Here is a 23400-nt window from a genome sequence, read left to right on the forward strand (position 1 = left end):
GGGGAAGGGAGGGAAAGAAGGTATGAGGGAGGAGACCAGTGCAGACAGGACATTACAAAGCTAATATCTGCCTGATCCAGTCAGTGAAACTTCAGGGTCAGCGAGCAGGCAGTTGCTGTGTACAACGGGGTTTGCAAAAGGGTGACATGAAAGAAGGAAACTAGTTGGTTGAGAAAGAAAGGACACTAAAGAAAAGAGGCAAGAGAACCTGCAGTAGGGAAGGAGCCACACCATTTTACAGAGGAAAGGTAATAATTTTTTGCCCAATTTTTCTACAGATTTCTTTGTCAATTTAATCTGTAAATTCCTGGTGCTTTTCATTTAGGGGTCACACTCATACTCCTCCCGGTCAAAAGTGGACTAATATATTTTTGTTCAATATTATTTTATATTTTGAGGGAATTTTATGGTACTACTAAGCAATAATTATAATACATTTGTTTTCTAATTAATTTCTATGGTGGACATTTGACCGTGAGGAGTACAAGTGTGACCTTTTCAAATCATATCCAAGATTTATTGTGTGTGTTCACATAGCAAATGTCACAAAAGTCACCAAGTGTAATGTCATTCAGGTGAAGTAAAACAAATTAAAAAGGCATAATTTTTCAGTCAAAAGTGACCAAAGAGCACCAGGGGGGTTAAGCAGATTCATCTTTGGGTTTCTAATGTCCTCTGTCGATTTAAGTTAAACCCAGAAGTATTTCTCCGCAGGTTGGTTCAATGTTTAGAGCTCTATGAACCACGGTCAATTGACATAACTAGTATGTCCTTCACAACATCATCTCTGATGGCCATGACAATTATGTCTGTGTCAGACAGGCGAAACACATTTTTGTGGGCCTGTACTAACAGAGTACAACGGCACATCAGAGTTTTATTGGCAGGCGCAATGGATGGACAAGCTATAAATAAAACCTAAAGTTTCTAGCTGGGCGGATGAAGGTTAAAGATTACCAAGCTTGATTGATTTGACAGATCCTCATTCAGGAAATAAGGCACTACAACAGCAACAACTAATAAATGAAACACTTTGTAATACGGTTTTATATGTTAACATAAGTAAATGCAATAGCTGACATGAAATAATAAACCCTAAAACTATTGTTCAATTAGTTTCATGTTCATGTAAAGTTCTGGTTGTTTTAAATAAACATTAGTTAATGCATTATGAACAAACATGAATTAACAATGAACAAATGCATTTACCTAGATTAACTAATGCTGTAAAACATGTTTTCCATAGTGCAGGATATGTAATGCATTAACTAGTGTTACCATCAGTTTGTCTATTACAGTCATTATTACAATTTCTCCATTGCAAATACCAAAAACACAATGCACTCCTTTAGTTTGAATTGTGTTGTGTTGTATTTGTATTGTCACAAAACAGTGGAAGCTCACAAGATCAAATTACACTAAAGTGTTTGCCTGCACTTGAATCTTTTCTGAGTGATAATGTTTAAAGAGTTTAATTTTTTAATTAGTTTTTCATTTTATTAAAAGCCCGCCCCTACACATATTTGGTTTCATGTTTAAATGAAAATGAATCAGATTTTCTATTTTCACAAGGTGCTATAGCGCAGGGGAGATCATTCTGCTGCAAGACATTCCTCTGTCATTCAGAGGACGACTTTCACTTCCACAATACCTCGCTCGCTTTTGTAATCGTCCGGTGCAGGCATAAATGGATTGCGCAAATCCTTTGAGGGAAAAGACTAACATCTGCTATAGCTCTCTGTTGAATAGTTCCTGTAACTGAAAAACGAATTAGGCTTCTGAGACGGCTCTGTGTCTGGCTGAAACAGTAAAAATATCTTACAGTTTGTTCAACATGATTGAATGTGTATGTGTGCAGAGATGGAGTACAAAGTTACCGTGGCCACCGGGACCTCGGAATATTCAGGAACCAATAACTATGTGTACATAACTCTGGTTGGAGAGAGAGGAGAGAGTGAGAGAACCGTGCTGGACAATCCAGGCCTAGACTTCTGTAGAGGAGCGGTAAATGCAGTGAATATGTTTGTGTGCTTCTGAGAAGCACTTCAATGTATTAAGCACTTAACCCCCGGTTTCACAGACCAGGCTTAAGCCAAGTCCCAGACTAAAATGCATGTTTGAGCTGTTTTAACTCAAAGCAACTTGCACTGATTTATCTTAAAATATGTCAATGCTATTGTTTTGTCTCAAAAAGCACACACACCAGTAATGTTTTTTTCTAAGGAAATATGTAAAAAATCTACTTAAATGTCCTAATTGAACCAAATCCTAATCCTGGCTTAATCTAAGCCCTGTCTGTGAAACTAGGCCTAAATGTCTTAAATATAATATTTCTTCAATTTCCCTCTGTATAGTGCAGTAGAGATCTTTTGTTGATTTGACATCACATTTATGAACAATGCCAATGAAATATAATGAATAATTTATTCAAAATATCACATCACACTTTCCAAAAATGTAGATCTTATCTCTTAGTCTCTAAAAAATAGGGACATACCAATGTTAAAATTCTGACCGATAACGATAAGCCGATAATTATTTTCATGCAATTCATACTATTTAGTCATACTATTTTGTCTATATGAAAAAATGAAACACTTAAAGCTAAAAATGAATCATTTTAAATGCATCAAGTGTACTGCTACATCACAACATTATAATGCACATTATGAAAAATAGATAATCATTCTGAGATTTGATAAAGATCACATTTAACTGTGTTATTGAATTAGTGTTTTTAAAGATGAAATTTAAGTGAGCATTTAATGATGGCCATGTGTTGAGAAAAAATACTTTTAAAAGTAATGCATGACAATATTGCTTTACTCCCTAAAAAAGTAACTAATTACGTAACTTACTTTTTATGGAAAGTAATGTTACATTACTTTTAGGTTACTTTTTCTCACCTGAGCTGGGCTTGCTTGTTTGTTTTTTTTAATAACAATTTTTTTTATATATATATTTTTGGCAAATGTGAAGGCCCTTAAACACCAAAAGTGAAAGCCTCAGGCTGAAGGAAATGCAAATTCTCGCCTGTACAGTAGAGGACACAGCTCAAACTGTGTCTGCTCTGCTGCCGTTCTGGATTTCAGAAGAATATGATGCAGAAAAGGAAATTTAACACTCTTACTTCAGCAATAGAAAAAAATTAAACACAAATGTGATGTTTAGCACTTATGTGACGAGTCATTTTTGTTTATTAGAATGGCTGAATCGGATCATCAAAGGTCAGAAGCAAAAACATTGGTTAATAAAGTGAGACTAAATACATAGTATATTTTTGTAATTTAACATTTAATTATTGCAGGTTTGCGTACTTTTTTTATGAGTTTGCATTTCACTGTTTTTATTGATTTTGAGAAATACTCGATCTGTTTTTGTGCAAGTGAGATGAGTAAATGCATGCTCACATTTAGTCTAGAACTACGATAAGTATCATATTTACACAGCGCACACAACGCCTCTGCCCTTACTCTCGATTTCTCTCAACATGAAGACAGAAGAGGTGTCAGTTAATTCATGGGAAAACAAAGTAACTTGCATTACTTATTTGAATAGATATTTTGTTGCAAATTTAAAATTAATGCTTACTAACTTCACTAGTTACTTGAAAAAAGTAATCTGATTACATAACTCTTAACTTGTAATGCGTTACCCCCAAAACTGATGATGGCAAAGGTATAATAAATGTACAAATGTGAAATGAGCATCACAATTAAATATACAATATTGACGGCAATAATAAATGAAAAGACCTCTATTTCCATCATTTTGTAGGAGGATGATTACACGGTTAGCAGCGCAGCTGATTTGGGTCCCCTGATACTGGTGCGACTGGAAAAGCAGAAGTACTGGGTGGAGGATAACTGGTTCTGCCGATATGTGAAAGTCAGTATACCTGGAGAAAGATGCAGCTATACTTTTCCTTGTTACCGCTGGCTAGTGGGAGATGGAGTGGTAGTAGAGCTCAGAGAAGGCACAGGTCAGTTATAGTGTCAGCTGCTCATGCAGCAACAACTAAGATCGATCTAACAAGATGAAACCCGGTGATTAAAAGCTTAAATCTGCTTCCTCCTTACATAGCCAAAAAGCTGAGTGATGACACCTTGCCACTGGAGATAGCTCACAGAAAGACAGAGCTTCAGGAGAGGCAGAAACTATACAGGTCCCTTGGGAAATTGCATACACTTTACTTATCACAGCATTCCTATCTTTGTAAAGAATGTACCGTAATTCCTCAAATAAAGACCGGTATTCAAATAAACGCCGGGCCTCTGATAGTGGCCGGGGGCGTGGTCAACGCGGACAAATAAAGGCCGGTCTCAAATTAAGGCCGGGGAAAAAATAGTGTGAATAGGTAACTTACACTTTAAATGAGTGTACACTCAAAGACGGACGCGCTCAGCGCTTGTCATATATCACAACTATTCAGTTTTTTTAACCACATGTTTATTTTAGGTTTCAGACATTTAAATAGATATGATTTATAGCAAAACAATAAATTTATAGTTTGTAAAATACACAATGGTGTCTATGGAAGCAGCAATAACAATCCATTCAAATATATTTGGCGACGTGTTTTATTCATATCAGATACACAGTGTAAGTAACTATAAAGTTTACTCTATTCTTCTCCCAGTTCACCGGCCACTTACTTTCATGTATTTCGGGAGAAACTGAAGAATTCACGCGCTGTAACTTAACAAATACAACAGGAATCTCCGAACTGCGGTGCCCATCTCACGTTACAGATCAAGATCATTTATAAAGGGTTTTAAACGACAAAACAAACTCACTTACACGGATTTGAGAGTCAGAATAGAAGATAGTTGATGACATGGTAAGCAAGTTTGTTAATTTTTTAGAAATAAAAGCGCTACATCTGTCATACAGCGCTATTTTGGCTGTGGTGAACACGTGCCAAGCATGTCGCGTCACCATGGAAACTTGGCTGGCGGGCGGGCGGGGATCGCGAATTAGAAATAAAGGCCTGCCTCTAATAAAAGCCTGCTTCAAATAAAAGCCGGCTACCATCTCTGCAGTTCAGGTAAATAAAGGCCCCGGCCTTTATTTGAGGAATTACGGTAGGCTAGTCCTCACAAATCACTGTTAAACTCCATGTCTCACCTATTAGATGGCTTGCATGGGCCCCCGGCATTCCAAAATGCATTGATGCCAAGTCAGAGGCCGATCTCCCCCAGGACGTTCGCTTCGACAATGAGAAGCGCAGTGACTTTGTGGGATCCCTTCACTATGCGTGAGTAAAGATGCACTGCAGGTTTTGCTCAAGTATTATGCTTTATTAAAGTGACCTGATATTTTAAGGTGCGTAATCATGTGTGTTCCTCTGTCTGCACATCATTGTATTAGATAAACCACTGGTTTATCTAACCATTTTTTCCTCCATCCCTTCTGCCTGTCAGGCTTTTGGAGCTCTCTCTGAAAAAACTGGCAATCAAGTTCGGGAAGTCGTGGAATGACCTGGACGATTTCAAAAGGATCTTCTGGAAGCTAAGAAGCCCTATAGCCGGTAACAACAATTTTCGTACGTTTTCGGTTGCAGCCCATATGTAAGCAAATGCATACCGTATGTAAAATAATGCGATCATCAATATTAAACGGCATAACGTTACTGTATAAATCAAACCATAATGTTACTGAATGAAATGTCAAGCCAGGACGAGCTATAAGAATGTGCAAGCTTTGGGGTTGTTAATGTTTTGATCATCCTTCTGAATCTGATCCGGATATAGTCTGACAAAAATCTTTTTGCTGCTTAAAAGTTTGCTTTTTTATGAAACTTACCCACATTCAAGTGTTGATAAATAAGGAATGCATTAAGCTAGAACAAACAGGTTTTTAGGATTAAAAGCTGATGGCTCTGTTCTTTCTTTTGCTATTATTGCATGTTAAGATATTCAAACAAAATATTCCGGAGGCCATGAAAGTTTTGTGAAAATATTCAAAAATGCTGCCGCTGGCTGGCATTTTATTTTAAAAAAAGGCTGGCGGGGAAAGAGTTAAGTTAGTTACCATAACATTTGCATTTCATGAAATCTCTCAATTCTCTCTTCCCAGAAAAATGTATTTTGTAACATGTTTATGTAACCTGTCATAGACCAATCACACATTAATGGCATTTCACAATGGCATGTGAAAATTCCACAGTCTAAATGTTAACAGTCTGCACTTAACCCTAGGTTATGGTCTAGTTAAACCCTGGATAAAATCCTCTTACAGCCCTGAGTTTTGGGATGTTTCACACATTTTTAACTCTGGGTTATGAAAGCTCACAATGCTTCTAACGATGAATTTCAGTGCTGAAGGTATAAATTGTGAAAAAATTAGGTGCTATATAAACATTCTATTCGGTGTATCAAAAGAAAATCAATAATAAACTAAACCGCACTTACCTCATAAAATAGGCCTACTTGTGAGCTTCTGTACAGTCTCATAATTTCACGCGCTGATGAGAAAAATGAGAATGTCAACACGTTATCTGGAGTAAAGAAAAAACTGTAATTTGTATCTTTTTTTTTTTACAATGCAGCATATGTAAGAACCAGAGTGGAGTGGACATTTCCACAGAAAGATTTAACCCGTTATCAAGTCTGTCGATAGCTGTATTGGCGCAACATTATTAAATGAATAACATGAATTTGTGATGAATATGCTGTTTAGAATACACCATGAAGCACTGGAGAGAAGACTGGTTTTTTGGTTACCAATTCCTGAACGGCTCAAACCCACGGATGATTGCCAGGTGCAAAGAGGTGCCCTCGAACTTCCTTGTCACTGGAGACATGGTACAGTCCTCTCTGATACCTACAACCACTTTGAAGGAGGAACTCAAGGTGAGAGTTAGTGTTTATTTTCTTGAATACAATGGATTATTGGAACAGTGAATCGAAGAATGTTTCATTGTCTCTCCTTTTGAAGAAAGGAAATATATTCCTGGTTGACTATGCGATTATGGATGGGATTCCTGCCAATGTAATCAGAGACAAGACACAGCACATAGCTGCCCCGCTTTGCTTACTGTATGAACACCCCGAGAAAGGTCTCATTCCCATTGCCATACAGGTAAAACCAGTTGACACACATTAACTGTACTTGGCATAATAATAATAATATGTGATGAATATAGAGCAGAGTTTCTCAATCTTACTCCTTATCAGCCAAACCCATCTTCATGTTCACATATTCTTGTGCTTTTACTGAATGGAAGAGACATTTTATAGAAATGCCTTTGAATTACAGACACAAATTTAAATGGCAAAACAGTTTTATGTGCCACAATCTTAACTGCTGTTATTAATGTAAAAATCATAGTACACTCTCAAAAAAAAGTTACAAAAGCTGTTACTGGGGCAGTACTCTTTCAAAAGGTACACCTTTGTACCTTGTTTACCCCTAAAGGGTGCATATTAGTTCCTTAAAGTCCCCCTGTCAATAATTGTATCCCTTAAAACACATATTTGATCATGCCTTAAAAAAGCTACACCATTGCCTCATTAAGTATATGCAGTTCTATTAATATGCAAATTGGACCCGCCTCCACTCGCACCAGCTCAGAGATCCACTCGTTGACGATCACTCGTTGACGTGATTGGTTACAACTACAAGGTAGTTTGTGACGTCAGAAACACCCGTGATTTCAAACCGCTAATTTGAGACTGTCTTTGGTTCACTGCAGTTTTAAGAAAATACTCAGCAATGAGTGCTTTAATGTGCTTTAATGTCTTAAAGCACATTAAAAACACCATATAGACATATAAACAACATTAAAAGCTTGATTTTCACCACAGGGGGACTTTAAAGAAAAACATTAGTACTAAATGATGCATATTAGTAGGCCTATTGAAAGGTGACAATCTGTGACCGTAACATTCAGGAACGGACTGACAATGACTGATTGTTCCTGTTCTTTCAGCTTGAACAGAAACCTGATAAGGACACACCCATATTCCTACCTAGCGATCCACCTCTGGCCTGGTTATTGGCTAAGATGTGGGTTCGTCATGCTGAATTCCAGATCTTTCAGGTGTTATCACATCTGCTACGCACACACTTGGTGATAGAAGTGATCTGTATGGCCACCTTGCGTCAGCTGCCTGCTGTTCACCCTATTTATAAGGTTAGAGGAAGTGCTAAAAAGTGCTTTTTAGAAAAGATCCATTTGCATGTTTAAAGTTAGCTAATCACTGGTCATTCATTAAACTGTCCAGTTGTACTGCATGTTACGGGTCTTCTTCACTCTCTCTTTCTGTCGTTTTTTCTCTCATTGCAGCTCTTGGCTCCACACTTGAGGTATACGCTTGAGATTAACTGTCGTGGCAGAACACAGCTCATCTCCCCAGATGGTATCTTCAAAAGGGTGAGCATCCTCAAACAATAAAGCCCACAAAAATGCACCTTTTTTGCTCTCTATCTTTTTATCATCTTCACTCTAATGGGGTTTTAACTCTAATGACCACAACTTAGTGGTCTGTCTGTATACAACATACCCCTGAGCTTTATAGCTTTTTGCTACTAAATGATATTATAAATGCCTTTACTGTCACTTTTGATCAGCATCCTTGCTGAATAAAAGTATTAGCCTACTTTTTAAATAAAAAAAAGTCTGAGCTCAAATTTATGAACAGTAGTATATAACTCAGTCAGTTCAAAAATTGTGTTTTTCAGGTGGTATCAACAGGTGGAGATGGACTCTTGATTCTGGCAAAGAGGGAGTATAAGGTATTGACCTATCGCTCCCTCCAGCCCAAATTCGACTTCTTGGACAGAGGGGTTACTAAGCTAAGAGACTATTTCTACAGGGACCATTCTCTGATGCTGTGGGGTGCGATTCAAAAGTAATTTAATCAAATAGGAATTCTTCATTCTGTGCTTTTAATTCTTATGAATGTGGTTATATAATAGAAATCATTTTTCAGACATTTACACATGAATGAAGCGGTGTATATATAAATAAAGTTCCTGTACAAACAGACCCGTTTCCTTATATGCTCTTTTTCTCTCAGTTTTGTTTCAGGAATCATTTCCTTGTACTACAAGAGTGATAGCGAGGTGGAACAGGACTCAGAACTTCAGGCCTGGATTAATGATGTGGCTGTGGAGGGCTTTGTGGATGTGCCTGGTTTTGGTAAGATATAAATACATTACTGCATCACTGAACTCACAAATGTCATGTAGTGGATAAATGATAAACGCTGTGCAGTGTATTTATTAAGGCTTGACAATATACACTACCATGTAAATGTTTGAGGTCAGTACCATTTATTTTAAAAAATAATTAATACTGTTATTCAGTAAGGATGCAATTGATTGATCAAAAGTGACAGTGAAGACATTTATAATGACACATTTGATTTCTGTTTCAAAATAAACATTTCTTTTCATTAAAGAAAACTGGAAAAAAAAAGATCAGTTTCCACAAATATATTAAGAATATATTAATTGATAATAATAAGATAAACATTTAAACACACCAAATTATAATGCTTTCTGAAGGATCATGTGACACTAAAGACTGGAGTAATGATGCTTAAAATTCAGCTTTGCCATCACAGGAATAAATTACATTTTTAAACATTTTTTAAAATAGAAAAGTTATGTTAAGTTGGAAAGATATTTCACAATACTGCTGTTTTTACAGATTTTTTTTTTATCAAATAAATGCCGCCTTAGTGAGCATAAAATCTTACCCGCCCAAAACTTTAGAATGGTAGTGTAAATCATCCATACAATACACACATCACAAATATTGCATTTTAAAAATGACACATGATATATACACATGATGTAGCCCAGGTATAAACCATAAAACAGGAAAATGAAGTAATAAAGAGCATAAAGAATAGAGATACAGTGCCCCCATGTGGTCATTAGCTAAAGAAACATGCTCAGGATGTGCTAAAATACAAAATAAACTATTTCAAATAAACTGATGCTGTAGCCTGGTTTCAAAGTATGTGTCATATCAAAATGAACACCATGAGCTAAATAAATGGCTCTTGAAATTGACTGTTAGGAGTAACCACTGTCGTTTCTTCCATGTCAGGCCTAGCCAGTGAGCTGAAGACAAAAGAAGAACTGATCACACTGTTAAGCGTGGTGATCTTTACCAGCACAGCCCAACATGCTGCCACCAACAATGGACAGGTAACAAACACATCTCTAACATCTTATCAAATCTAAAAAACTTACTTTAAAGACATCAGACATACGTTTTCTACACTATATTGAATAGATGTTACCAGGAACGCAATAATTTACAGGGAGTGTGTTACTAGGGATGAATGGGGGGGCAATTTTCCATATTCGTTTTTTCTAGATTAAATTGATCAACCAATGAGTTAAGAACAGTCTAAATGTAGATCATTTAATGAAATATTTGCCATTATAGATTAAGATTTTGTTTCTTTCAGTTTTATCATAGAAATCCTAGTGTTGCAGCTGCCCCTAACCACACAGCAAAGATAAAATCTTGTTTTAGGTGCCAGAAATAAGTCTAAATTCACAGGCATCACTTGTATGCTTGATTGTGATCGCTGTTGATCTTTCTCTCTGTACTGTAGTTTGATTGGTGTGCATGGGTTCCCAATACACCTTGCACCATGCGGCACCCTCCACCAACAGATAAGGATGCTGTCACCATGGGCCTGATCATGGACACACTCCCTGATATCAGCCAGTCCTGCGTGCAGATGGCCATCACATGGCATTTGGGTCGGGCACAGCCAGATGCGGTGGGTCAACAGCACTGGCTGTCACAAGTGTGCTTTTACATCAGTTATGGTTGTATAAAGTACATTATAATCCAGGGGTTCTCAACTCTGGCCCTCAAGGTCCACTTTCCTGCCGAGTCTTGCTCCAACCTTGATCAATCCTGCCTGTAACTTTCTAGTAATCCTGAAAGACCTCGATTAACTGAACTTGAAGCATCTGAAAGACATTTCTTCCCATGAAGCATTAAAGTATAATACAGTGACTCACTGTAACACCTCTCTGTTTCTTCTCTTTCCTTCAGATCCCAATGGGTCAGTATGTGGAACAGTACTTTACTGAGCCTGCTGCTTTGAAGGTGATTGACAAATTCAGAAAGGAGCTGAAGGAACTGGAGGAGCAGATAATATCTCAGAACGAGGGACTAGAACTGCAGTACCTTTACCTGTGTCCAAGCCACATGGAAAATAGCATCACCATTTAGAAAAACTCTCATTTGAATTGTATGTGTATATACATCAGTGAACATTTTCCTGAGTAGCTAAAACTTAAAATTAGCACACTTTGAATTAACAACCAAAGTCCCTTTCCTAGATATAGCCGCGAGCAATGCCTGTCTCGGGAATTGCATCTATTGCAGCAGAAATACTGTCATAATTATGTCATTTATTTAGTTTGTAACATTTTTTAAAGCATTGATGCAAAGTTTTTTTCCATTCATTTTACTTTTTTTTTTTTTTTACTTTTTAAAACAAAAATAAATGCATTTAAACTTTATATTTAAAGGGACTGTTTGGATTGTACTGTACTGGTTTCTCTGGATATTTACTCACTGTATTCTTGATCTTTCCATCAGCACTTTATATGAAAAATGAATTATTATTACTATGCTTTTTCCTAACAGCTATGTGAAAAAAAGCCCTGTACAGATAATTTCCATTGCAAATAAAGTCAAATTCCATTTCCATTTATTTCATATAGAATTGTTTTAATAACATTTAATTTCTGCATCAAACATTTAGAAGTTACACATGTAAAACTGTAAATGAAGTTCTCATCTTCAAAAGATGGTTTGTAATTTCAGAACCATGTATACTCAGAGACAAGGTCTACACTTACCAATTTCTATAGTGACAAACTGTATCTAGGCAAAATCTTGAGTCAATTATTGTGAAAACAACCAATGTGAATATTGTAAAATTTCATTCAACATTTACTTCATGAGATTGTATATTTGACAGGTGTGCAAGTATAAATAAAAATCACAATTAAATCATTTATCAACAGCGTTTGAAGATAACCAATATCTTTGAATGATTTGGTAGGTCCACAGATCAAAATAGCAAAAGGCAAATGTGTGAGGTACTAATCATAATGATCAATCACACTCATGCTGTATTTTTATGACAGGCTTCAAGATAGAAAGGCAAGAAAGAAAAGCACAGTAAAATACATAATCTTATTCCATCTTAAATACCCACATATTTAAGCTTTATTTTAAGGCAAATGCAACATTAGAGAATTTAGAGGTAGAGTTAAACTGGTACTAATGCACCAGATATTCCTTGCGCTTGTTCAGGCGAACCTGACAAAATGATAGGAATCCTAAACCAACGTAGATTACTGCTGCAATGAAGCAATTATATCCAACTTGGTTGTACAGTTTATAGATGTTTTGCAGTGGCGTATCCCTGAAATGAGAGAAAAGATCGTTGGTTTGAAAATAGGCTAAATTTTGACTAAACTGGACTACACATTTGGACACCTCTGCCTGTGGGAAGGAAAAGGGGAAGGAAGCCAGTCATAGCCACTAACATGAAGCCTTCCAATTATATGTGACATTCCCTATGCTAGACAGACTTATTTTCCAGGGTGAGTAAATGGCAAAAGGAACTCACAGGTTTTGGATGTCTTCCTCTGTGAAAGGCACATCCTCTATGAGCACAGCTGAATGTGTGGTGAAAAAAATCCCCAGCATTGCCTAAGAGAAATCAGAAAGAAACTGTTGATTATGAAGTGGGCTGTGTTTATCCCACCACAGACATATCATATTCAGGATATGATTTTTGTTCCATGACTTTTACAAAAGTTTGTAATGACTTGGATAAGGATTTCTACAAATAATGTATAATGATAGGACACACACACAATTCTTTTTTTCTAGATATAGATAGATCGATAGATAGATAAGACATTTGCATTAATTTCCAGGGCCTAGAAATCAAACTTTTAAAAATTCCCTTTTCCAGGACAATAGGTACTCTGACTGCATGTTATTGAAATTAAGTGTGAAGGCAATTTACTCATTACTACCGTTAAGAAATGGGCAAATAATGTATTTTAAAGGCCTTTCAGTATCTATAAACAATGAATGAAAAAAACAAGAACAGAGACACAATAGAGAATATTGAACTTACCAGCATAATGACACCCCAAATACTCAGGACCAGTCCACATGCTGCCAGTTTAGGACCGCAGAAAAGCAAAGAAGCCATTTCAATAATAAAAGCTTGTCAGGTTTCGTTTACCAGAGATGCCAGAGGATCGTTTCAAATAAAATAAACGTTATACGACCGTCATTTGATCTTTTAGAAGTTACTGTTAAGTTTTTTTCTGGTCTCGGTAAGATCGATGTCAACAGTCACCAGATAAGTCAGCTGACTTTGGAGGAAGCGGAAGTAGAGTGACAACAGAGTGCAACGTCATAAAGAGTTTGAAACAAAGTTTTTAGCACTTCGTTAATAATATTGCCGAGCTCCTCAACTGTCTGTTCGCAACAATTCATCTCCCTTCCAGTCAATCTTTTCTTTGTTTATCCAGTTAAACGGATGATTAAAACACCAGTAACCTTTGATTATTCTGAGGATTTAATTTTTATCCCTTGAATTAAAGATATTTGAATAATGTTTTGTCCTCAAACGAGGCTTTAAAAAATAAAATAAAATGTGTAAACACCATTAAAAAAACAGTAATTCGCCTTTATAATTTTGCTGTCATAAACTAAGCATGCTTAGACTTGTTGACATTTGACACCCAAACCCAAAGTTTTTTTCTTTCGTCTTAAAAAAATAAATATGGGAAACAAACATTCATGTGCAAGCAGTAGCTTTTCTTCAGGACTTCATGCTAGGATTTTAAAGATTATCGACTTGTAAATTGACTGAAACTAGACACCTGAAGAAGTGGTTCCTTTTATTACTCTTCGCTCATTCTCCTCCCTTCACGTTCTCTCCCCATAACAAAACGTCGCCAAATTCCTTTAGTTTTTGATGTCTGCGTTGAGGATGTTTAAAGAACAAAATGTCGGATTGATTGAACGGATTTAAACGTTAACTCCACATAAAATAGCCTCTAAATATCGAAGTTTACGAAGGAGCGAAAAAGAAAAAGAAATTCATCTTCATGGATGAAAAAGAGTGAAGGATAAACGAAGACGAGGAGGGCGCGTAACGGGACAGCTCAGAGGAAAACAAGTTATAAAGAAATTTCCCCAAGAAAACTATGGAATTTGTATGAGGTTTGACTTGTTGGACAGAATTTGCAAACACATTCTAGCTAAAAAGTAAGTATAACGTTACCTCTAAAGCAATAAAAGTTTTAGGATACATCATCATCATCAGTTCAATACGTGGCCAAAGTGTTAGCACCAGGATTACAAGACTTTTAAATAATTGGAATGTATTATTTAAAATATGGAAATATTTTCTTGTTTATGACATGACCAATTTCCAAACTAGTCAGTTTCAGACATAATGTTTTGAGATAACTTATTGCAGTTTCTGAGGAAACACGTTAGATGGCTCCTCATGCATGTTCTGGATGTTGTAACGTTTCAAGGAATTGTTTTTTTAATGTTACGCCCATAATGTTTTTTGAAAGACAAACAAAACACAAATGTTGCTAGATAAGCCGTTTTAGCTAGTAAAATGTACTTGTTACAAAATATACTACAACTGAAATACACACTATCTGTTTAATTAAAACTAAGAAAACGGTGTATAACTATTTGAATAGTTACTAGAATAAATACTAGTACTTAATAAATACTAAACACAAAAGAAATAGGCACCAGAAATAATGTGAATACATACTAGTCTGGAGTGATCTATGAACCACCGAACCATATAGAACTAGTAATTAACAGTTGAATAATTTATTGTCATTATTGGGACTAGATGCAAATGAATAAATGCTAGTATAGCCTATACTAAGTACTAGCGTCTCATTGAATAAATATATATTTTTAAAAGATGGCCGCTTTTGCATTATATTCCAGTAATTAAAAAAGTACTATGAACATAAACATATACTTAGCTTTAATGAATAATTGTTAAATGTTAAATAAAATAAATGTCTTTATCTGATGATGCCAGTTTCTCTTACAGAACAATGAGAGGCAGCTTCTTTCATAGTATCACCATAAACATGTGGTATTACCAATGTTTCGGCAAAACAAGTAGCCTTTGTCATGGTATGTACCTTACCTTAACAAAGGCTACTTGTTTTGCTGAAATGTTGGTAATAATAAAATGTGCTTAAGAGAATGTGAAGTTATATTTTCTTGGCATTAAGTTTTCTCCTTCAACTTGCACCTCAAAAGGTGTGTGTTTGCCTTGCTGCTCTTTTGAGAATTATAGAAATAACAATATTTTTAAACCTAAAATATATTGATTTCTTAATCTTCAGAGGCCTTGTGCCCCTTTTATTCTCTTAGGGGTCTTTGGAATGGATGGAGAAAAAGAAAAAGAGCGGGAGAGAGGAAATGAAAAAGAGAGTGATGAGACAGAGGAGGATGCAGAGGGGGCAGCCTTGTTATGGCAAAAGGGATACCCTGATGATGACCTGGGCTTACCCATCATGCACTGGGAGGATCTGAGCCTTCGTATTGCTGAACTTGAGAAGCAACAAGAAGAGCAGAGACAGAGCGAAAAGGTCTGAATGAAAGTAAAGATATTCATCTGCATTCAATTGTGAAAGATGAAAAATAAATACCCCTTGTCTACTTATCTACAGTAACAGCCACGATGAATTTATACTAAAATGTTTTTCTACAGGACTTGGACAAGCTGACAGTAGACTGGCCAGAAATCAGAGGGCTGAGCAGTCACAGAGAATCCTATGAGGACATGGAGGATGATTGCAACAGTCGTCTGACTTCTCTGACATCAAGGTCACCAAGATTTAATGAATCTCAACTACTTCTGAATTTGAATAAAATCTTTAGAAACTATGCTTTATTATTCTAGGCTCCAGAGCCAGATGAATCTACAGCTGTGCTTCATCAATAACAGTGAAAGTGAGGAGGAAGAAGAGGAAATAGAGGCAAAGAAAGAGGTGAAATAAATTGCCAGTTTGCCACACTGCATTTTTTTCCACTGTTGCTGGGTGTGGGTGGCAACATAATGTGAACAGTGTGAACAACTTCAGTGGGTGTAGCGCTCAGAAGGATAGGGATAGAGACATACTGTACAATTTTGTTCATGTCTGTTTTATGAAGAGAAAAATAAATGCTGCTTGTGCTCTTTGTTATATTTTCAGGTGGCAAAACAGTCCAGTAAGAGTGGCAGCATTCAGAGGTTAGAGAAGGAGCGTGGTTCAAGCTCTGCAACGACTAAGAAAACCAAATCAAGAGGGTTTAAGAATGATGTCAGAGCTGCACTGAGTGTACTTAGACACAAATTGAGACTGGAGCAAAAACAGGTTAGAGCAGATCACATATTCTTCTTATGTGTGTTTCGCATTTCATTTTATGCATTTGAATTGAGAAAGCACATTCATCAAAATAGGTATGTAGTATTTCGTATGTAATGTATGAATGGAATGTTCTGTACACTAGCATTTAAAAGTTTGGGGTCAGTAAGAAATTAAGTAAAGAAATTAATATTCAGCATGGATGCATTCAATTGAACAAAAGTTACAGTCAAGACTTTTACATTGTTACACTGTTACAGAAAAATTATATCTCAAATAAATGCAGTTCTTTTGAACTTTCTATTCATCAAAGTATCCTAAAAACTGCATCACAGTTTCCCCAAAAATATTAACTGTTTTCAACATTGATGATGATGATAAATTCTTCTTGAGCACCAATTCAGCATATTAGAATGATTTCTGAAGGATCATGTGACACTGAAGTCTGGAGTAATTATGCTGAAAATAAAAAACAGTTATTTTTAATTGAAATAATATGTCACAATATGTATTTTTGATCAAATAAATCTAGCTTAGGTGAGCATTACAGTCTTCTTTCAAAAATCTTACCGACCCCAAACTTTTGAATGGTAGTGAAGATATGCATAATTGCACTCCACTGACCCCCATCACAGACTATACCTCCCAGTGAGGCTGTCAAAGAAAGGAAGCACTATGAGCGAAATGACTTGAAGAATTTCAGCTTGAAGGAGTTGAAAGCATTGAGGACCTCACTAAGCAAAGACATTCATGGTAAACTGAAGCATTAACTATTATGTTACAGTGATGATATAATAGTCTGATGTGAATAAATGAGTAAGCGTGGGTCTGTGTGTGTGTGTGTGTGTGTAGACCTCAGTTCAGAGCTGGTGGGTCGACTTCTCACAAGGGACAAGCTGAGAACAGAGCAGGATGCCATGCTGCTGGAGGTACAAGATATGACATCACTCTGATGCACAATCAACAAAATGGAACAAAATGACCGGACATTCGTTTACAAGAGCTGCCTGATCTAATGACTTTACTGTGAAAAGCTACAGCACTCCATCATCACTGCAAAATACTTGTAAGGTTTTTTAAGTTTTTCATTTCAGCTTTTTTATGACACTTTTAAGGCACCAATGAGAATTTAAAATAGCCGTTTACATTCTCATAATTGATAGATCAAAAAGATCTTTGAACATTTTCTTTGAAAAGATCTTTGAACATTGTTGAACATTTTCAACAAAAGACACTAAATGCCATGCCATGCTCCTTTGCTCAATATTAATCTAATTTGTTTAGTGGCAAAGCCAATTATGCCAAGCCTCACATGTTAAGACATGGCTCATTAAATGCCACAAAGTATGTGTGCGTACATACATTGCCAAGCAACTCATAACTGGATTGTTGTTGTCACTGTTTGTGAAATACTTAAATATTATTTTGTGGAATAAAAGGGATTTCATTAAGATTGGATTTGTGTATTGTATTGTTTTTAAAAATCACTGCTCTTTTGTTGTGTGTGTGTATTTTGCCTAGCCAGAGTTTCTATTGTCAAAAGGCCAGCTCAGCACTAATAGAGGAAAGAAGAAAGAGGGAGGGACAGATCATGGAGCAAGAGATGACCAAGGAGGGTTGGATTGAGAGAATGGTAAAAATAGTTCGGGAAACTGATGTTAAAGGGAAAGATTCAAGGGTGAATTGACTATACGGAGCCAATGATGCAAACAAATGTTCTTTGATTTTGCTCTTCTGTATTTAGCTTGATATTCAAATTAGCTGTTAACTGTTTTCAGTGTTGGAATAGAGGTACTCCTCGTGTTTTATTCATACTAAGATTCTTTCTTTTATCTAAAAAAGGACTTTATTGTTCTATTAAATAGGTAAGTGAACATTTTCACCTCATAACCAGATGTAACTGGTGTTTTGTTGTTGTCCTTGCATGTGATGTCAATGGTTTTACAATACCTATATATATATATATATATATATATAACCTATAAATCTTCTTGTCTTTTTACTCTTTTTACTTCTTGTCTTTTGCCATTAAATAAGTTCAGGCAGTGACCTCTTGCGATATATAGGTAATGTGATTTATAATTAGGGTTGTTTGCTCTGTTTATGATGTTGTGTTATTTCCCAAGTAAGGACCTTGTTATTTATTCAGCCAAAGCAGACTACCTGCCATTTAGCGACCTCCAGGTACTCACTCATTTATTGACATAGTGTCTTATATGTCTGAGAAGTGGTAGGCGATAAGCAATTCACCATGGGCTCAGTCAGCTGTGTGCTAACTTTACCAGGAGGTAGGGATAGCCATGACATAGCATCCCAAAGTTGTTTAATGTGCAAATGGATCCAGAGGGAGTCTAGGGGTAGTTTGACAAATGCTAAAAGGAATGGGGTAGAGAGTCCTGATGCGAGGGACAGGCTGAGGGGCGGGTAAGATAGAGAATAGGACATAGAGGGGAAGTGTGGTTACTGTTTGATGGGTTAATGAAGTGAAAAGGGCCTGAATCAGCAGCATATATACCTATGTGCAAACAGTACCAGGGGTTGTGAAAGAGTAAGGGGGATGCGGGGAGGGCTAGAAAGAGCAAGTGGGAGGCTTGGGATGACATCTGCAAAGGTTTTGACAATTGGTTACATTTTGTGTATTCTAACAGCAATGTATCTCTCTTAGATGTTAAACTAAACAAGGAGTAGGAGATCGCAGGAAATTCAAAAAAGTTGCTTATTGGAAAAGAGGTGGTCTCAGAAGCAAAGAATGGGAGGATGAAACAAGGACGCTCCCTAAGAACTAGCCGACAATGACGACAAGAGTGCCTACTGTTTTATTTGAAACAGAGAAGGGTGCAGACGCCCAGCTTTCTTCCTCACTTAATTCTTCAGTTACTGGCTCCTGCAATATTGACGAGTCCTACAAGTACATCTTCCTGCCAATTTGTTACTCCTTTACCTTTGTCTTCAGTATAACCCTTAACTTTGTGGTTCTCTACCGTTCCTTTCGACGCACCAGACGCTGGAATGCGTCCCTGATTTACATGGTGAACCTGGCCACGACAGACTTCATGTATGGTTTATCCCTGCCCTTTCTGGTGGCTAGTTACGTCATGCGGGACGACTGGGTGTTTGGAGACTTCATGTGCCGCCTAGTGCGCTTCCTCTTTTACTTCAACCTCTACTGCAGCATCTTCTTTCTCACTTGTATCTCAGTGCACCGCTACCTGGGCATCTGTCACCCCATGAAGACCATCACCTTGGAGACCAAACGAGCCGTGAAGGGGACTTGCGTTTTGGTGTGGATTGCTGTTTTTGCACTAACATGCCCAATTTTTCGTTTTGCACAGACGCAGTATCTTCCACGTGAAGGTAAGGGCACGAGGGAGGAGATGTTCAATAATTGCTGGGATGATGCCATTGATAGAGAGTTCCATGATTACATCCCTTACGGGGTCACGCTTCATTTCTTGGGTTTTTTTGCACCATTTAGCATCATTGCCTGGTGCTACTCACGTGTGGTGTTGACTATATTTCGGACGCTGCACTCTCAACCTCCTCCTCAAAGAGTCAGAAGTGGAACAGGCTGTGAAAGCGTCGCAGGGATAGGGGGAGAGGGCATGTCAATCATCTTGGGTGCTCATTCGCCTTACGTGAACAGGCGTCGCAAGTCCATCAAGACCATAATTACCATCACTCTGCTCTTTGCCCTTTGCTTCTTTCCCTTCCATGTCACTCGCACCATTTTCCTGCTTCTGAAAGTGACAAGTAAGGTGCAGTGCCACACCATGCGCATGGTTTCCATCTGTTATAAAATCACCCGGCCTCTGGCCTCATTCAACGCCTGGCTGAATGCACTGCTTTATTTCCTTACCAAAGAGAAAAATGGGCCCTGCTGTCAAAAACCTAAACATGCCCAGCATGGTCTGCTATGGCCACTGAGAATGCTGGGGAAAGGAGAGGAAGAGGAGAATGAAGCTGAGGAGACACGGAACCATAAGGACAATGGGCCAACTGCTGAAAACAAAATATTCAGAGGTCTACCTTAAGGAATAACAGTGCAGGACACTAACAAGTGAGCCTGGTGGAACTGCCTTCAAATGGGATTCATTTGAAATTAACTGTAATGTTTTGTTATATTCAATGTATTTGTATAATCCTGTGTATTCACATAAAACGTGGAGGATCTTGTGGTTGTTTTGTCTTTTCAAGACCCCTAACAGATTGTTTTTCTTGTTGATTGTTTGGAGGGTTAATTCGTTATTGAAAAAATGTTGATTAGGTTTACTATTGATTTAGTGTATATAAATTGCAAAAGCATATATAGAATAATACACTCATTTATTGTTTATCTTATTTTTTGCAGTTGTTGGCACACCTCAGATTAGACATATTTTGTGCATGAACTATGTTTAGGGCTGTCATAGATTAATATATCTTGTTGTGAATAATTAAACTGTTCTAATAAATGTTCTGAACTTGTTTAAATGAAAATCTAATTATGAGCTCTTTTAAAGATGCTATGCACCATTAAGCACTGTTCCAGATTTGTTTGTCCTTCTGTGACTATTTAATCTTAATTTGTTGTAGAATAAACTTCTTAAGGGTGACGGTTTAGGCATCTTGTTCACAAGTTATATTTACATCATTTAAACAGACCTTCAGTTTTGCCATAGTGGTCAAAAAGTGTCCCTTACTCCCTTTTTCATACAGTTGTATTGTACCAGGAACCTCGCTTTGTGTACTTTCTAAGTACGCTGAACACGAGTACATAAGTATAAGGAACAAGTAAACTACCCTTTGTCCTTCCGTCGATCCACGGAAGACCTCAGCCTCAGAGACTTGTTATTACGGCTTGGTATTACATTGGTTAATGATCAACTGTCCTGTTGCAAGATTTTCTGAACTAAAGGATAGCCTGTCTAAATGTAAACATTTATATATGGTATTAGTGGAAGAATGCATGTTATTGATGAAATACCTTGTCAGTATTGCAGCAATAAATGTAGCTCTTTCTGTTCCTCTGTGAAGATCTCAGTACAGACTATAATTTGCTTTTTGCAGTAAATGATACTGTATGATACAGTCATTACTCATGGTAGTGCTGATGCACAGATAATGTATGTTGAGTATCTAGATGTTTTAAGAGATTGTTTTGTGATTTTTGATGTAGTCATAATTCATTTATCCGATATTTATTATTGCATTAAGAGCAGACATGTTGCAAGGAGACTCACCCTGGACCAGTGACATAATTGTTTTTTAATAAGCTGCAAGCAATATTATTTTTTAACCATATAAAAGACAGCTTGATGTCTATGTCAAATGCATACTAAACTCATAACTAGGCATAGATAAATAAATAGAAATCAACACACACACACACACACACACATACACAATTTATTTAAATGTGTTTATTCTTTAGCCCCTGCTATCTGTTGGATTTTTGCCAAAAGTTTCTGTCTCTGCCCTGGATATTAGGTATATATATATCAGTTGTGTACTCTTGTGAGAATATGTTGCTACGTTTGTCAAATTCAGTAAAACTTCAACAGTTAACTCTGGAGTTGGTCTTTTTTTTGTTTGTGTTCAAGATTTGTTTTTAAAGAATATTATTATTAAACATTAATCAAGGAAAGAGAAAAAAAAAAAACTACAATACAAATTAATAAATAACAGGTGCCATGGGAGGTAGAAATATAAACATAAAAGATACAAGCGGATATCTAAATTTCATGTAAATACTTTGTAAAGTTATTTTTTATTGCAGAAAAGGTAACATACAAAAAAAAAAAAAAAAAAAAAAAAAAATTGGTTGGAGTCATAGCGCAAAAAACAAAGCTTTTGACGTCGACTGTAGGGTGCAAGCTCAGAAAATACACAGATAATACAACAGGGGGCGACATGGCGGGCATTCAGGACTGTAGTTTGGAAATTTAAAAGAAAACCAGCAAGGGCACTTCCCGACCTGCACCGCGGCTAAGGCATGATCTGACGGTTATCAAAAATTATCAAAAAATAATTATAAATTATAGAAGCAAACAATTCAACAAGAGATAACTAGAATAGCTTATTTTAGCCAAAGTGCAACAGATCCGTTTGTGGAAAAAAATATTTTTCACTGAGGAAAATTTATATTTATTTTTTTATCTGTCCCGTGTCATCACAGTGGTAGAGCTGCTGCAGTGGAACATTGGCGCCATTTTCAAACTTCAGAGCATCAGTGACTGGAACACTTCTAACAGCTACATTATTCCTCATTATACATTTTTTTTTTCTTCTCAAGACTGTTTATTACGTTAACAACCTTTTTCAAATATTGGAAACTGGAAGAGGATTTTCATAAAAGGTATGTAATTATTCCTTTTTTGTTTATATAATTATTACTTTTGTGTTATCGACATACTTTTTTGCAAGCTTTGTGAAATCGGTCCCGTTTACCATTTATTATTAACTTATTGAAAAAAAAGAAAAGAAGTAACGAACATGTAGCTACAAACTAATAGTACTTTCAGAAAATTAACGTTACGTATGCGTTATAGAAAGACGTTGCTAACTAAATTTGTTGTTTAGTGCAAGCTGTTTCGGCACTTATTTCTTTTGTGTTGAACAAAAACAAAAACAAACATTATTTCTTAGTATAATTAAACAGACTACCTCCAAAACGTGTTGGAACCCGCGGGATAACGTCCAAACAACTTATTACAACCTAAACGATGCTTTGGCTATATTAACACCATAAAGCAAACCGAATAAAGTGGTCTTCTAGTTTTGGCATATGTTAGCTTTTAAAGACAATGATTTCTCGGTGCGTCTAATACTCTGAACCACTCCCCTCTGTATCTGTCCCCTCACCCACAACCAAGCTTCAAGCACTACTTTCCCCTCTTTTAATTCGCTCCATCTAATAAGAGATTTGGTCATTAGATCCATTCACAGCGATTTCGTCAATCTAAACAGTGTAGACAGGAATGAAAACATGTCGTCTAACATCAA

The 23400-nt window shown here is 36.6% G+C and overlaps 4 protein-coding genes across 7 annotated transcripts; 3 read left to right on the plus strand and 1 right to left on the minus strand.

Annotated features, from left to right (window-relative positions):
* Positions 1–59: 59 nt before the first annotated feature.
* alox12 (arachidonate 12-lipoxygenase) lies at positions 60–11447 on the plus strand. Its single transcript, XM_056268649.1, has 15 exons — positions 60–248; positions 1859–2004; positions 3778–3982; positions 4084–4165; positions 5135–5257; positions 5424–5530; positions 6682–6854; positions 6940–7083; positions 7934–8137; positions 8291–8377; positions 8686–8855; positions 9024–9145; positions 10064–10164; positions 10581–10751; positions 11033–11447. Exons 2-15 carry the CDS (start codon positions 1861–1863, stop codon positions 11210–11212), a joined length of 2013 nt encoding a protein of 670 aa, XP_056124624.1. The 5' UTR covers positions 60–248; positions 1859–1860; the 3' UTR covers positions 11213–11447.
* Positions 11448–12132: 685 nt separating this feature from the next.
* Positions 12133–13395, minus strand: rnaseka (ribonuclease, RNase K a). The gene is made up of 3 exons (XM_056268666.1): positions 13146–13395; positions 12627–12709; positions 12133–12419 (listed from the first exon to the last, which is right to left on the minus strand). Exons 1-3 carry the CDS (start codon positions 13221–13223, stop codon positions 12275–12277), a joined length of 306 nt encoding a protein of 101 aa, XP_056124641.1. The 5' UTR covers positions 13224–13395; the 3' UTR covers positions 12133–12274.
* Positions 13396–14082: 687 nt separating this feature from the next.
* si:dkey-6n21.12 (schwannomin-interacting protein 1) lies at positions 14083–17587 on the plus strand. Of its 3 annotated transcripts, none has more exons than XM_056268661.1 (7): positions 14083–14290; positions 15415–15660; positions 15783–15898; positions 15975–16062; positions 16267–16428; positions 17055–17172; positions 17272–17587. In XM_056268661.1, exons 2-7 carry the CDS (start codon positions 15454–15456, stop codon positions 17370–17372), a joined length of 792 nt encoding a protein of 263 aa, XP_056124636.1. In that variant the 5' UTR covers positions 14083–14290; positions 15415–15453; the 3' UTR covers positions 17373–17587. The 3 variants fall into 3 exon arrangements, with proteins under 3 accessions (XP_056124636.1, XP_056124635.1, XP_056124637.1); XM_056268660.1 differs by having other exon boundaries at positions 15443–15660; XM_056268662.1 differs by lacking the exon at positions 14083–14290 and having other exon boundaries at positions 15540–15672.
* A 353-nt stretch (positions 17588–17940) lies between these two features.
* si:dkey-6n21.13 (P2Y purinoceptor 3) lies at positions 17941–21016 on the plus strand. Of its 2 annotated transcripts, none has more exons than XM_056268653.1 (2): positions 17941–18284; positions 19085–21016. In XM_056268653.1, exon 2 carries the CDS (start codon positions 19212–19214, stop codon positions 20448–20450), a length of 1239 nt encoding a protein of 412 aa, XP_056124628.1. In that variant the 5' UTR covers positions 17941–18284; positions 19085–19211; the 3' UTR covers positions 20451–21016. The 2 variants fall into 2 exon arrangements, with proteins under 2 accessions (XP_056124628.1, XP_056124629.1); XM_056268654.1 differs by having other exon boundaries at positions 17945–18052.
* Positions 21017–23400: the final 2384 nt, after the last annotated feature.

Source organism: Rhinichthys klamathensis, unplaced genomic scaffold (genome assembly GCF_029890125.1).
Source record: "Rhinichthys klamathensis goyatoka isolate OS25496 unplaced genomic scaffold, OSU_Roscu_1.1 h1tg000275l_1, whole genome shotgun sequence".
In the NCBI taxonomy this organism is placed as follows: Eukaryota; Metazoa; Chordata; class Actinopteri; order Cypriniformes; family Leuciscidae; genus Rhinichthys; species Rhinichthys klamathensis.

What these genes read in the sequence shown, in the direction of transcription:
- alox12 (XM_056268649.1), top strand. Translation starts at nt 1,861, where the DNA reads ATGGAGTACAAAGTTACCGTGGCCACCGGGACCTCGGAATATTCAGGA. An exon ending in GCTAAGAAGCCCTATAGCCG is followed by an intron (nt 5,531 to 6,681) that starts GTAACAACAATT and finishes TATGCTGTTTAG; the next exon opens with AATACACCATGAAGCACTGG. An exon ending in GTCGGGCACAGCCAGATGCG is followed by an intron (nt 10,752 to 11,032) that starts GTGGGTCAACAG and finishes TCTTTCCTTCAG; the next exon opens with ATCCCAATGGGTCAGTATGT.
- rnaseka (XM_056268666.1), bottom strand. Translation starts at nt 13,223, where the DNA reads ATGGCTTCTTTGCTTTTCTGCGGTCCTAAACTGGCAGCATGTGGACTG. An exon ending in TTTGGGGTGTCATTATGCTG is followed by an intron (nt 12,710 to 13,145) that starts GTAAGTTCAATA and finishes GATTTCTCTTAG; the next exon opens with GCAATGCTGGGGATTTTTTT. An exon ending in GAGGAAGACATCCAAAACCT is followed by an intron (nt 12,420 to 12,626) that starts GTGAGTTCCTTT and finishes CTCTCATTTCAG; the next exon opens with GGATACGCCACTGCAAAACA.
- si:dkey-6n21.12 (XM_056268661.1), top strand. Translation starts at nt 15,454, where the DNA reads ATGGATGGAGAAAAAGAAAAAGAGCGGGAGAGAGGAAATGAAAAAGAG. An exon ending in CTGACTTCTCTGACATCAAG is followed by an intron (nt 15,899 to 15,974) that starts GTCACCAAGATT and finishes TTATTATTCTAG; the next exon opens with GCTCCAGAGCCAGATGAATC. An exon ending in TGAGACTGGAGCAAAAACAG is followed by an intron (nt 16,429 to 17,054) that starts GTTAGAGCAGAT and finishes CCCCCATCACAG; the next exon opens with ACTATACCTCCCAGTGAGGC.
- si:dkey-6n21.13 (XM_056268653.1), top strand. Translation starts at nt 19,212, where the DNA reads ATGACGACAAGAGTGCCTACTGTTTTATTTGAAACAGAGAAGGGTGCA.